Here is a 14028-nt window from a genome sequence, read left to right on the forward strand (position 1 = left end):
TCTGTTTGAGAACGAAATCCTGAGATTCGTATTCATGTTATACTGATTATTTACTTTGAAAGAATCTGGTAATATTGGAATAAATAATTCATTCGTATGGTAAAAGTATGAATTGAGATAGAGTTGAATGACCGAGTATATACTAGGATGTATTAAGCCTTCGGGGTCGCGGACGACAGCTAAGTTTACCCGTGGCCCTAGCCAATGCGCTGGAGGAACCGAGGATTTTTTTTAATACACGTCCACCCCTTACTTCCTAATCGTCAGAGACGGAACCGAGGGGTTTAGTGGGTATGCCTCACAAGAGGAGAATCTCACATAACTGCCCCCCCCCCCGGGACGGCAGTATGCATAAAGCATTCCCCTCGGGCAAACAAAAGGCTGTATTAAGCCTAGGATATAACATCATATAATAATAAGAAATTGGATTAAATAGGAATTTATGTTTGCTTATTACTATAGCCAGGTTATTTCTCAGTGTAAGTCACTTACTAAAACTTATCTAAGTAATATTATAAATGCGAAAGTTTAGATGGATGGATGTTTGTTAGTTTGCAGCCTAAACGGCTGAATGGATCTGGATTAAATTTGGCATAGATGTAGAGCAGAGTATTGAAGAACATATATGCTACTTACTTTTTTAATACTACGCGGACAGAGTCGTGGGCAATATCTAGTGTTATAAATAAAAATGCACTGTAAAACTGTATTATCCTTATATTTCTAATATTTACAAAATCGCGAAAAATACTTTCTACTAATGCAATAAACATAAATAAAGTTGGAGTTGTAAATAAATTAAATTAAAGTTTTTTCTTGTAAACTCGAAAGGATCAATAATCAAGTCCATAGAAACAATTTCATGAAACATTAACTTTTACTGGATAGCTTGGTATTCGTAATGCTAACTTAAACTTAATAGTACAATTTTATTCAAATTGATTTACGATAGTTTATACAACTTTAAAATCTTACATTAAGATATTAATAAAAACCTAATAGCCATTAATATTTACAAATAATGATTAAAGTACTTCTACAAAAAACAATCATTACACTAATAATACTTTCAGAGTAAGAGCGCACGTAAATCGTTGACTAAATTATCGCATAACTGTTGTGCGATTTTCAATTGTCATTTCGCAACCAAGTCAACTGTTTTATAGCACAACTAAAAATCTAGTAGTGTGCGCACCTCCATATAAGTTCATGAATCAAAGCGCTACTAAACAGTGTTAAGTTTCAGGCGTGCGTAGCTCTTAAAATAAATTTAACGTCAAAACATATTCAACTAGATTTAAAACTGCTATTAATTACTACACGTGATTTAAAACATATTGTTTGCATTTTGCATTGAATAATGTCTTAATTTTTCACTAATTTTTTTTTATAACATAAGGTGGCAAACGAGCAAGCGGCCACCTGAATCCGCCAAAATGGCGAAGCGACCGCTGCCCATAGACAATCGCAATTGTAGATGCGTTGCCTACCCTTATACAACGGAGGAGAAGACGCACATAAAGAAGATATTTCCCCTTTACTATGCATCTCCTCCGCTGCCAAATCCACTTCACACACAGAGGATGGGAATGGTCCCATCCTCTCCTTATAAGAAAAGGGTGGTATAGAGAAAGGGACTTAAATTAGGCCTCCGGCACCACACTCATCAGACGAAACACGGAATTGCTTCCATTTCACGCCTGTCTTCTGTGTAGTCGTGGTATTACACCGGGCGTGCCGGCCCTGCAGTGCTAACATGTTAAAGCGGGCACTACCACTACAAAAATTACACTAACATTCATTTTACTTAAACATAATTTTTAACTTATAACTTGGTCACACATTTTTCAACGTGTATAGATTGAGAAATCACTAATCAAAGTAACATATAACAGAAATCTCTGGACTCACAATGAGACTCAAACTCAGGATAAAACTCAAAACTCATACTCAGAACTCACAACTGCGACTCATAATTTACAAGAAGTGTAACCGGGACCGATGCAGGCAGCAAATGCGATCGCATGTGGTATAAAATTCTGTTCGTAGTTCCCTGTAAAGAGGTGTGACCAAGGCCCCTTAGCGAATACCGCTACGTCTTCACCGCCGTGAGTCTCTCGTGATATTGGTACTAAGGAAGGGTACGTGAAGTCGGGATTGTCTGGAAATATAACAGTAGTATTTAGTAGATTATAGTAATTTTATAAGGAATTTTGAATTAGATAGGTATTAAACTAGTATTTAGAATGTCGTAAATTGTAAAAAAAACTGCCAATATAAGGAAGCAAGGTTATTATTGTAACGGTAATTTTGACATTTTCAATTGAGAATTCAACAAATGTAAACAATAAAATAAAGTTTTTTGTAATTTCACGCGGATGAAGCCGCATGGGAACAGTAAGTTTATGAATATTTTTCTTCTCAATCAATTATAGTTATCTCGTTTGCAAATTATGCAATTAATTGGCTTTAACTTACTCATATCGTCCATCATAAGATTGTGTCTTTGAAATTTCTCGTGCGGCTTGTAGCCCGGCCCGTTGGCATAGCTAAGCGTCGTATACGGCAAATTGTCTGATGCATTCAACTGAAAACACACAAATTACATTATTCAATATAAGAATACTACTGTTCTCATGCGACTTCATCATCCACTTGCCCTTATCCCTTATGGAGGGTCGGCACAGTATGTGGTGCTCTTCCATACATCTCTATCAGCCGTCATATCTGAATCCACTCCTTTCTTAAGCATATCTTCCTTCACACTTTCATCCGCATGAAATTATGAAAATTTTATTTTATTGTTTACATTTGTCAAAATGACATGACATGTTGACATCCTTGCTTCCTTGATGTTGGCAGCAATGTATGGTCTCTTTCCCACATTAGGGTTTTTATCCAATATATTTACCCCCTAAGTTTAATAGCGTGAAAACATATAGCCTACAGCGTGACGAAAGTGTAGGGCTTTTTATTAAAAAAAGAATTATCCAAAAATATGCTGCAATTGCTGACATCTTAGGCAACAAAGAATTGTGAGTTTACGCTTTATTATAATAGTATAGAAGTATAGATCATTTATAAGAATATGTATAAAGTATAGTCAGATTTGTTATGATTTGTGGTACTTGTACAGTAATTACAATAGTTAAGACTTGTTATTAAAATGTTTAATAACAATTAAAGAGCCAGAAATGTTGTCAATTACGAAACATTGAAATGAAAACGGTAGTGTTGAAAGATAGAATTGAAAACTATTGCATAATTTATTATTCGTGGTTGTATAATATAATTAAGATTCCAATTACAACTGCTTGTTAAATATCCTGTTTGTGCTTTGGGTTTTATTATTTTAATTGGAAAGGAAGTAATATTGATTTAACTTTGTAGGAATGCGCAATTATTAGTTACTTTGAGATTATGGAATTAACGCTATCCGTGTTTTACGATTAATAATTTTACCTATAGGTTACAATTATGGTTACATTTTAGCCTCACATTTCTAATTAGTAACTGCTTTAGGTTATGTTTAAATTTAGGTATAAGAGAGGTCTGGGTTTAATATTGAGAAAAGAAAGTGTTTGTATACATACTCTATTAGTAAATCCTAATATATCTGTCCCACGTTTGCTGTATCCACTATACGTCATAGTATGGCTATGGTCTGACGTCACGATAACCAGGGTCTCCTCAGGATTCACCATCTTGATGGCTGCTTCAACGGCCTTGGCTAATTCAGCTGTCTCGTCCAATGCCTTACGTGCCTTTGTCTCGTGATGAGCAGTGTCAATTCGTCCACCTTGCATTGAAAAGTGATATTTTTAATAATGTAAGTTAATATTATTGCTTACAAAAGTTTACATAAACAGATTATCTTAGTTTTATAAATTTTCAGTTAAACGCCTGGCGTTTTATGATAGCAAAATATTTTAACGACTGAATAGTGGTTTTATTTTTTTATTAACGCAACAATTCTGCTCACAAAAAAAGGAAATAAGAGTGTTGAAATAAAAATGTAGCAATCAAGCGAAATAAAAACTCTATTACGTCATTATAAAATGGTCTCCTTAGTTCAAAGTTGGGAAAATGAGATATAAATAACAAACGTTAATTTTAATTAACTTTGCAACTCCCGTATGGTCTAGTGGCTAGGATACCTGGCTTTCACCCAGGAGGCTCGGGTTCGATTCCCGGTACGGGAAATTTTATTTTACTTTTTTTAATATCAATAATTGCAAAAGCGATACTTAATTTTATTAGGATGGTTTTTTTTAATATTGTACATCAGAGAAAAAGACAGTATAAAAAAAATGTACAAATGCTGATATTTTCTGCTTACCTTCAACAAAGAGGAAGAAACCATTTTTATTAGCTGACAGCATTTGTATAGCTCTTTGAGTCATTTCACTTAGAACTGGTACATCTTCAGCCGCCTCCAAATGGTATGGTAAATGATCGCTTGCGAAGAGACCCAATAAACTATCGTATGCTTTGAAATCAAGAGACAAAAGTTGCGTCCTATTGTACAAGTATTTTGGTGCTCCGCCGCGCGACTTCTTGTTGAACTGCCACTCTTTTATCAGATCCAAGCTATCAGTTCTGTATCCTTGATTGCCTTGAGCGTCTTTCAATGTGCGAGAGAGAAAGTTCTTCCTTCCACCGCCCATTACAACCTAAAAAAAATTAAAAACGTGGTTTTAAAATATGAGTAAAGTAATTCAATCAAAGTTGCTTATTAACTTAGCTATAATGTACTTAAATGTAAGACTATTCTCTAAAACGCTTTTGTTATTTTAATAATATTCATGAAATCATTTGTTCAGCAAATCTTTGGGCCTCTTAAGGTAGACAGGGACCTAAGTAGGTAGTGCATTAGCTACGCTTTAATAGGCCTGGTTAACTCACATCAATCTGGCTTCCTACACTTCCTCTAATCAGCTGCAGGGCTATATCCTCGCAATGGCTGTCAGGTGGCAGGTCGGTATCCGCCTCCCAGCGCCGATCCGCTGCATGCGCGTAAGATGCTGCCGGGGTGGCGTGTGTCACTCGAGTTGTTGTTACCACACCTATGAACGTAATTATTGAATAAACTCAGTAATGATTCTTATGAGCGATCTGAAGATGGTTAATCCATGTGTAAGAGGAAATAAGTCTATACTAATATTATAAAGAGGAAAGATTTGTATTTTTATATGTAATGTAATAATTCAAAAACTACCGAGCCGATTTCAAAAATTCTTTCACCGTTAAAAAGCTACGTTATCATTGAGCTACATAGGCTATGTTTTTTACTCCTTTTTCATTACACGTAGGCGAAGTCGCTAGCAACACGTAGTAGTGTATAAAACGATAGATGAAGTTTTTTTAAGATCTCTTATTTCCTATGAAGTAGTAAAGGATTTTTAACTATTTCAAATTATACTAACAACATTTTACTAAACAATTGGAAAACAATCAGCGTAACGTTTGTAGTTTTGTAAGGATTTGCTATTTTTTTTTTCAAAATCGTGTACTCTAAAAATATACTGGCAGGCGTGATATTTATGCTAATATCTTCTCATTCATACAGCACGCCGATTTGACGGAAGGCTTCATGACTTGAATATTTTATCATTCTGAACATTGTTGTCCTGAAAAGATTGCTAATGTTTGTTAAAATCCATAACTAAGTACTATATCACAGTCTTAAAATAGAAAACTAAACAATAATTGTACTGTTATTAAATAATGGTTAAAACTTACAATAAATATTGATTAATACTTTACAACAACGGGATAATATAACCGGTAATAATGCAATAAAACCCTTTACGATGTTGCTGTTACGATTTGGTTATAAATTAAAGTCCTTATTAACAGTTAGCAATAACTTAAATACACCAAACATTAGCACCATTATACAGTTATCGTATAGAACTGGCAAAAAAGAATGGGGCAATTCTTTTTTCGAAAAGCGAAAACTTTGTTCATGGTTGTCAATAGATGGCGTTATTCGAAATAAATAAGTATTGTACCAGTGGCTTTCCCAGCTTTCTGTGCCCAGTCTATCAGGCCAGTGACGGCGTGTATTCCTCCCCTCTGTCCATCGCAATCTCCTCGTTTGACTGCAGCACTCAATCCAACAGTCCCACTGTTTGCCTTCACGCCAGTTAGATAAGCAGTACCGCTACACGCTGAGTCAGCTACGTTGTTATCCACGCAATACGTCTGCGAAAAAAATATTTCCGACTCAGTTCACACGATTAATGAAAAGCAAAGATACAAAGGCCAAGGTTATGTTTAGGAGAATTAGCTACCGGCCTATTTGATCCGAGTTACAGCCATAACAGTTGTAAACAGATGTATGAACTTGAAAGTGATTCAATACAAAATGTCGGTCTGGTAAAGACATTTAAATAGTGCATAGACAAGACAGTGAACAAAAGTTTTTCACTGGTACTTTCTTTAAAAGGTTGTCAAGTTTAGTGCCACTTAGTGTCATTGTACTGACATTAAAAAAACATTTGTAAAAATACTAAGCTTCATCTTTTGTTATAAAATAAACTAAACAATGTTACAAAGTAAAATATAAACATTTATTTAAATACAATTTATGTTGTCGTGTGGTTTTGGGGATATATCAATAGATAGCGTTAGTGACAACATGTGAAGTTCCAAGTGAAATGTTAACTCTGCCGTCTCTAGATATTTGAATATCTTTGCACTCTGGCTAAATACTAACGCCAAAAAACACGACATTAGTAGTAGTACTAAACATAGTAGCATGGTTCAAATCTTTGTGTATAATCTTCTTACCTTTGCTAACCCAGTGTACGGGAATGCTTCGAAGCTTAACTTCAGTTCCTCTCCCATGTGGCCGTACTTCTGTCCCAAGTAGACCCGTGTGGCGGCCAGCGTGGTGATGCTCATACCATCGCCTAGGAACAGGATCACGTTCTTTGCGGTCCTCTTATTTAACGTACTTGATACCTGAACAGAGAATATTATAGAATGGGTTAAGCAAAATTGGTTATACATTAAAGTTAAGAGTAAAGGATTGATAGGTCGTGTTGGCCATAGGGTAATTAAATGAAAACTCAATAAAAAACAATACAATATCGATATTAAAATTAGATGAAAAATATAGCATTGAATTATTTATTAAAAATCCGGCAATGGCTTTCCTGTGCTTTTCGTTGTAAAAATGAAACGAAGACCTATAACATTATCGGTATTTTAAAATTGTAGGTTATTACATCATCATCATCTTCCCCACTTATCCTACTCCCATAGTCTTTTTCGTCCCCTAAATAACTATCATAAGTCTCTCATCATCTCACTCCCTTCTCCATCCATCCATCTCTTACTATGTCTACCTCTGTCAGTGTGCCCCACTCATAATTAGCGTTCTTCTTTGATGTGAATCAGTCTACTGCAATATATATTACCTTATTTTTTAAAATCCACTGCGCCTGCATCTTCCAGTGCTCCTTATTGTGTTCGTCGAATAACGGCCGCGGTGCATTCTCTGTAAATAAATCTAAATACAGTACTCCAGTTTTGAGGAATTAAATCTAGAAAACCGTAGAAATTTTAAGAAAAATTCTTTAATAAAGTTTGCATCGCTATTGGTCTTGACTTATTTGAATTAAATTAACCTAAACAAAGAAATCGTAAAGTCTTTATGAACACGCAACTTGCGGGTTTCTTGTCTGTGAAAACAATTAGAAAGAATGAATTACGCAAAAAGTTTTATTCCATTACTAGCTGTTCCCGTGCGACTTCATTCGCATGAAACTATGGAAATTGTTTAATTGATTACATTTGTCAAATTCAATTGCAAATGTAAAAATGACAGACATGACATGATGACAAAGGATGGCAATTTTGCTTCCTTGATGTTAGCAGCAACTTATGGTCTCTTTCCCACATTAGGGGTTTTATCCAAAATATTTACTTCCTAAGTTTAATGGCGTGAAAATATATAGCCTAAGCGTGACAAGTGTAGGGCTTTCTATTAAAAAAAGGATTATTCAAAAATATGCTGTGATTGCTGACATCTTAGGCAACAAAGTGTGTGTTTACGCTTTATTATAATAGTATAGATAGTATAAAAGTATAGATAAAGAAACGCAAGTTCTCTTGTGAGAAATTAAGGCATCTCAAAGTAATTAAATTACGAGTACTGTAATAGTGAGACGTATTAAAAGATAATTATTTAAACATTTAGTCATCAATCTGTTAATTATTATTAATTGGAGAACAGATTTATTTTATTTAAAACTAAAGCAAACATATGGTATTCGTTTAATAAATTAATAAATGTGATACAAATCTATACTATTATAAAGTGGAAAGATTTGTATTTTTGTATGTATTGAAATAACTCAAAAACTACTGAGCCGATTTCAATAATTCTTTCACCGTTAGAAAGGTAATTTATCTGTGAGTAACATAGGCTATATATTTAATTTCATGCGGGGAAGTCGCAAGCAACAGCTAGTTTGTTATAACATTATTGAAACTTGGAGACATTTCTCTGTGAAAATTGCAATATTATCCATAATTCTATTTGTTCTAGTAAGGTAAATACTCAAGTTCTAAATTTTCATCAAACAAAACGAGTTAATCAGTAAACACTATACCGTTTAACAAGATTTGGCAACAATTGATAACATATAATTCCATTCATCGGAATAGGACAAGGCGATCTCATTATACTAGTAGTTTAGTTTCAAAACTCTTTACGAATTACGTGACATTATGTGGAGTCGGTTTCTCTTGTCCTTGGCCTTCTTAGGGTGCACGCGTCGTGTCAATGACACCTACTGCCTACCGCTGAAACAGGAGCCTTAGGACCTGTACACATGAGAGTAAGAACTCCCAAGTTTGAGCTGGCGAGTTTAAGGGCGTGTCCCACCAAATTGAAAATTGTCTAATAAGAATAAAACGTGTAAAATATGTGATGTTAATATCAGTTTTTTTTGCCTTGTTAGTGACGTCATTTTTAGGCTATTTGAGCCTCTACAAGTGAGTGGTGGGACAGGCCCGAAGACCCTTATTATGACATTTTCACTTATAGATCACTTAATCTCTTAAGTTACCTATATCCATGATTGTTTAAAAAAGTAGGATAAGACCACTTTTTTTTCTTTTAAACTAATATTCAGAAACATTCTTTTATTATAATCAATTTAGTAATGTGAAATCTTTAACGAAAAATATCCCGCACATGTCAATAAATATCTTGACAAACTCCAGTGTGTACAAGCCCTAAGTTACATCGCTTCACTTTACGATAGCTTGACGTTATTTATGTGCTCTTTATTTCGGGGTAAGATGTCTTTAATGACTTAAAGTAACATTAAATTTAACGGGATTGCCTTTGTTATTATCACTGATATATGATCGCTGCATCGAACCACCCACGCACGTAACACTGGGATATTTTTAGAAAGAAATTAAAGAACTCAATAGAAACCGTAAGAGCGCGCACATATTTGAATTATCACAGAACTGTTCAGTCGCGCTTTGATTCTTATGAGTAGCTTAGGTGCGCACACTACTCTATTTTTAGTTGTGCAACTAGACAGTTGGAATGGCTGCAAAACAATCGACAATCGCACAATAGCGCTCGCTCTTAATCTATATTAGAATTACTTAAACATGCTGGGAATATATTCTTCTTCTATATATTCTGGCAGCTTGTTTGATGGCTAGAGAAATTACAGAGAGTTTTCGGTAGAAAGTAATGAAATAGTGTTAAAATCTTAAATCCGGTCAAAATCTCGTTGAATCTCATTAACTTGAATGGAAGACTTAGCAATCGCGGCAATCCGTGCTGTTTCATTTCTGGAAAAATTTCCTTCTTCATTGCAACGAGACAAACTCCGCCTCTTCCTACCAAACGAAGGGATAATAAACAAAGCCGTTAACCACTAACCGACTTATTTTAAAGAAACATTTATAAGCTGCGTTATACTGATTTTTGTTCCGTGTCTCGTTTCAAAATGTTTAAAAAAATTGTAGCCTTTAAGGTGGCTGTATATTGTAAAAACTGACGTATATTCCTATTATGGAATCATTGCCTTTATCATCATATGCAGATATAATTAACGAACTGCAGAATTTTAAAGAACGTTTATAAATTCGACCGTCCTTTTAATCACACAAAAGTCCTGATTATATCATATCTGATATATTTATATCACAACATATAGGGCAGGGCCAGGGCTACGCGGAAGTTGTAAATGTCACACATTACGTCGGGAAAGACCCGTAGGCGGATGCAAAATAGACTGGAAATTTTAGTGATTAATACAAAATTATGGTTGTATAGTTAACAAATACGTGACTTCAGACATGTTTGATTGTTTTAAAATTACAGGAATCTTTGAAATTATGCGCATTATTTACTTATTTATAGTAATATTTATAGCTCAAGCCTAAAACCTAATTGGAATAGTTAAAGGAAATATTAGTAAATTAAAATAAAAGTTGAATAATTGCCTTTACGTTTTTTTTTCTTTATTTAAAATTAAAAGAGAATAGAAAACAAACATTTATGTCTATATCTCTAAAGCCTGTCCATAAATTTGAACTGTTTAGTTAAGTCCTTCAGTTAGAATTGATCGACTGAAGCCGGATTTAGGTCCTAAATGGATATTTGATAGGACTACGCCGAAATCGGTCATCTGTTTACTACTCTCAAAAATGAAAGTATTAAATAATTATTCTTAGATACATTTAATAACGCTATGTGACATATTGAGGGTTTAACATTATCGCAGAAAGCGTCAGCTATGGTTCGTAATTTGTGGAGCCCTGCAACCTACAGTGAAATACGACCTTGGTACTCGGATGTCTACATTACACTCACTTATGAGTAATACAATAATAACATAATTAAACATGGAATCGGTTGGTATAAATTTTACATTATGTTTCATTTGCTTTTGAATATCGTATTTTTTTATTTATTTACTAGCCTTCGCCCGCGACTGCGTCGGCGTGGAATGATTAGCTTATGTGTTCTTCCAGACCATCCTTTACATTTATGACAAATTTCATCGAGATCCGTTCAACTACAAACTCTAATAAACGTCCATCTATACACCTAAACTTTCGCATTTATAATATTAGTAAGATTGTCTTTGGATGCAAACGTAAGTACAAATCAATCTGTAGCTATAGATAGATACATATATAGTTAGGAATAGGATCTTGTACGGGTAATTTTTTTACAATATAAAGTGACACATGCTAGTGGCAACTGGTACTTGCCAAAATAATGATACAACCGCTGCCCGTAGGCATACGTATTTGCAAATACGAACGCACAGAGTTCTCCTGTACATCCTATCCCCTGGCAACCCACTTCCCTTCCCACCCTTAAGTATCTCTTCTCATCAAAACACATGTTTCTATATTATGTAAACTAGTAGCTGTTCGCGTGCGGCTTCATCCGCTGAAATTATAAATTTATTGTTTGCATTTGTTAAATTCTCAATTACAAATGTCAAAATGACATGACATGATGACAACTTTGCTTTCTTGATGTTGGCAGCAACTTATGGTCTCTTTCCCACATTAGGGTTTTTATTCAAAATATTTACCCCCTAAGTTTAATGGCGTGAAATATATTTTCTAGTCTAGTCTAATAGCCTAAAGCGTGACGTAAGTGTCCCTACACTTATTAAAAAAAGAATTATTAAAAAATATGCTGTAATTGCTGACATCTTAGGCAACAAAGAAGTGTGTGTTTACGCTTTATTATAATAGTATAGATAATTAGATTAGAAATTATTGACTTTGTATACAGATACAATATTGACCTCAGTTATCGACACAGACCAAGTTCCGGACAGAGGCGTCGCTAGATACCGGTTATCAGATTTGACACGTTCACTTACTGTCGCTTCCTCGTTTGTAAACTACACTTTGTCCTTTGTAACTCTTACACCCGTGATCTATAGAGAAACAAGGCAACGGTCAAAGATTAACTGTGCTATTTGTGCTTGTTTCTGAATTATGATACAACATACGACTATGTGACTCAACATACGTTTCTGTTGCAAGTCTCCTAACAACTACTACGTTACGAATATAATTTATCTATATGTATAATTATAAAGAGGAAAGATTTGTATTTTGTATTTATTGGAATAACTCAAAAACTACTCTGCGGATTTTAAAATTTTTTCACCATTAAAAAGGTAATCTATGTATGAGTAACATAGGCTACCTTTTATTACGTTTTAATTTTATGAGACGAAGTCGGGAACAATAACTGGTATTATAAAGGGGAAAGATTAGTATTTTTGTATGTATTGAAATAACTTTAAAAGTAATAAGCCGATTCTGAAAATTCTGTCACCGTTTTAAAGGTAATTTATCTATGAGTAACATAGGCTAAATTGTTCATTTCAAGCGGACGAAGTCGCGTCGCGAGCAATAGCTGGTAATACATATATCATTATTGTGAATCTGTATATGCGGAACATTTTTTTTATCTCCAAGCTTAATATGATACGCAAAACGCAACAGTCACAAGTCGCAGACAATAATATGCGTTACGCATGAAAGACGGTTTTAATTGGGAAGTCAGTCCAATGGTCTATGGTGGTACAAACACAGACGAATTTCTTTCTTCAAAGCACACGGTATGCTATGAGAGTAACCTTTTCATAATCGGCCAGTTACCTGCGTAGAATTATTCTTTTATCCAAAAATTATTATTTGACAATGAAGGGTGCGTCTTTTTTGCGTGGATGATTTTACAATAACTCGAAGGGGACAGACTGTAATCAAGCGGACTAGGAAGTAATGCTTTGTCTTCTAAGTAAACTTTCCGTTTCTAAAGTATTCTAAAAAAGACTAAGGAATAAAATACAGGAAAAAAGGAATAATAGATCGTTTTAATTTCTTTTAAACGTCTCTAAAGTTTGAATATTCGTATACCATATTGATAATTTAAAACCGGTGTCGTTTTAAATCAAAAGAAACCATTTCCAATTAATATGAGAACATAATGAATTCTGGGAAAATTCGTTGATAACCGTCTAACCAAATAATATAACGAATTGTGATGATTTCTCAAAACATTTGATCTGATTTCAGAGATTGATTTTATTAACGTTTTTTGTTAAAGAACAAAAATTCTTATTCTTTTCTATTGACAAACCTTCAAAGATCGATGGAAAAAAGGAATACAAAAACCATTGACTTGCTGTTTTTCAGGTAAAGCGGCTAACAGGGAAGCGGAAGATATTGAGACTGTTTACGCGAGCGTCGGCGGCTTAGGGATGGCAGTTGACTTGTTCTCTACAAGTCCTGAGTTCGATTTGTGTTAAGACAACGATCCTTAGTGGGCTAAAGTGATTAACTACGGTGTAGTCATCCCTAACTTGGATTTCCAGGCTTCTTAGTAGGATCATATAGGGACGATGACGAGGGACTCGTAAGTTTATTAAAGAAAAAGTATCGACACAATTGCAACCTTGCCTTATTATTCGGGAATATTACTACCTTTAGTCTAGGAAACAGATCATCATACTTATATTATTAATGCAAAAGTGTGGATAGATGAATGTTTTCTTGTCGCCTTATTTTCTGTTCCTACCTACATTCGTTATTACAATAAAAATTGAGTTGGTTTTAAATAAATAATAGAAATAATAACTTTCAAAGTCGAATACGAAGGTTAATCTTAAGTAATTGTAAACTTAAATACACAAATATTGTTAACTACGAACGTAATATTTACTTAATAAAAGATATTTCTCAAGAGTAAACGATCGTGTTATTTTTCTATTGCCTTAAAGTTACGTACATTTTTATAACTATTAGTTTTTAAAAGTATTCCAGTATTCAAAATTTTAACAAAGCAATTTTTATTTGCGTATTAAAACTTACGATTTTCCTGATGTAAACTTCTTGCCCATACACAAAATAAAAACACTGGCACAAAATAAAATCGATTTAAATGCCTCATTTTAGAAAAAAAAACGATTCACGTAACAATAAATTGTTAATTATTGATAAATAAAT

The 14028-nt window shown here is 34.1% G+C and overlaps 1 protein-coding gene and 1 non-coding gene across 2 annotated transcripts; one reads left to right on the forward strand and one right to left on the reverse strand.

Moving 5' to 3' along the window:
* Window positions 1-1799: 1799 nt before the first annotated feature.
* On the reverse strand, window positions 1800-13998 carry LOC106108658 (membrane-bound alkaline phosphatase-like). Its single transcript, XM_013289912.1, has 9 exons — window positions 13894-13998; window positions 7428-7507; window positions 6796-6969; window positions 6015-6207; window positions 4906-5066; window positions 4340-4673; window positions 3594-3799; window positions 2479-2587; window positions 1800-2161 (listed from the first exon to the last, which is right to left on the reverse strand). Exons 1-9 carry the CDS (start codon window positions 13970-13972, stop codon window positions 1971-1973), a joined length of 1527 nt encoding a protein of 508 aa, XP_013145366.1. The 5' UTR covers window positions 13973-13998; the 3' UTR covers window positions 1800-1970.
* On the forward strand, window positions 4131-4202 carry Trnae-uuc. Its single transcript has one exon. It is a non-coding gene; the product is annotated as a tRNA-Glu (tRNA).
* Window positions 13999-14028: the final 30 nt, after the last annotated feature.

The sequence above is a fragment of the Papilio polytes genome, unplaced genomic scaffold (genome assembly GCF_000836215.1).
Source record: "Papilio polytes unplaced genomic scaffold, Ppol_1.0 DF821511.1, whole genome shotgun sequence".
NCBI lineage: Eukaryota > Metazoa > Arthropoda > Insecta > Lepidoptera > Papilionidae > Papilio > Papilio polytes.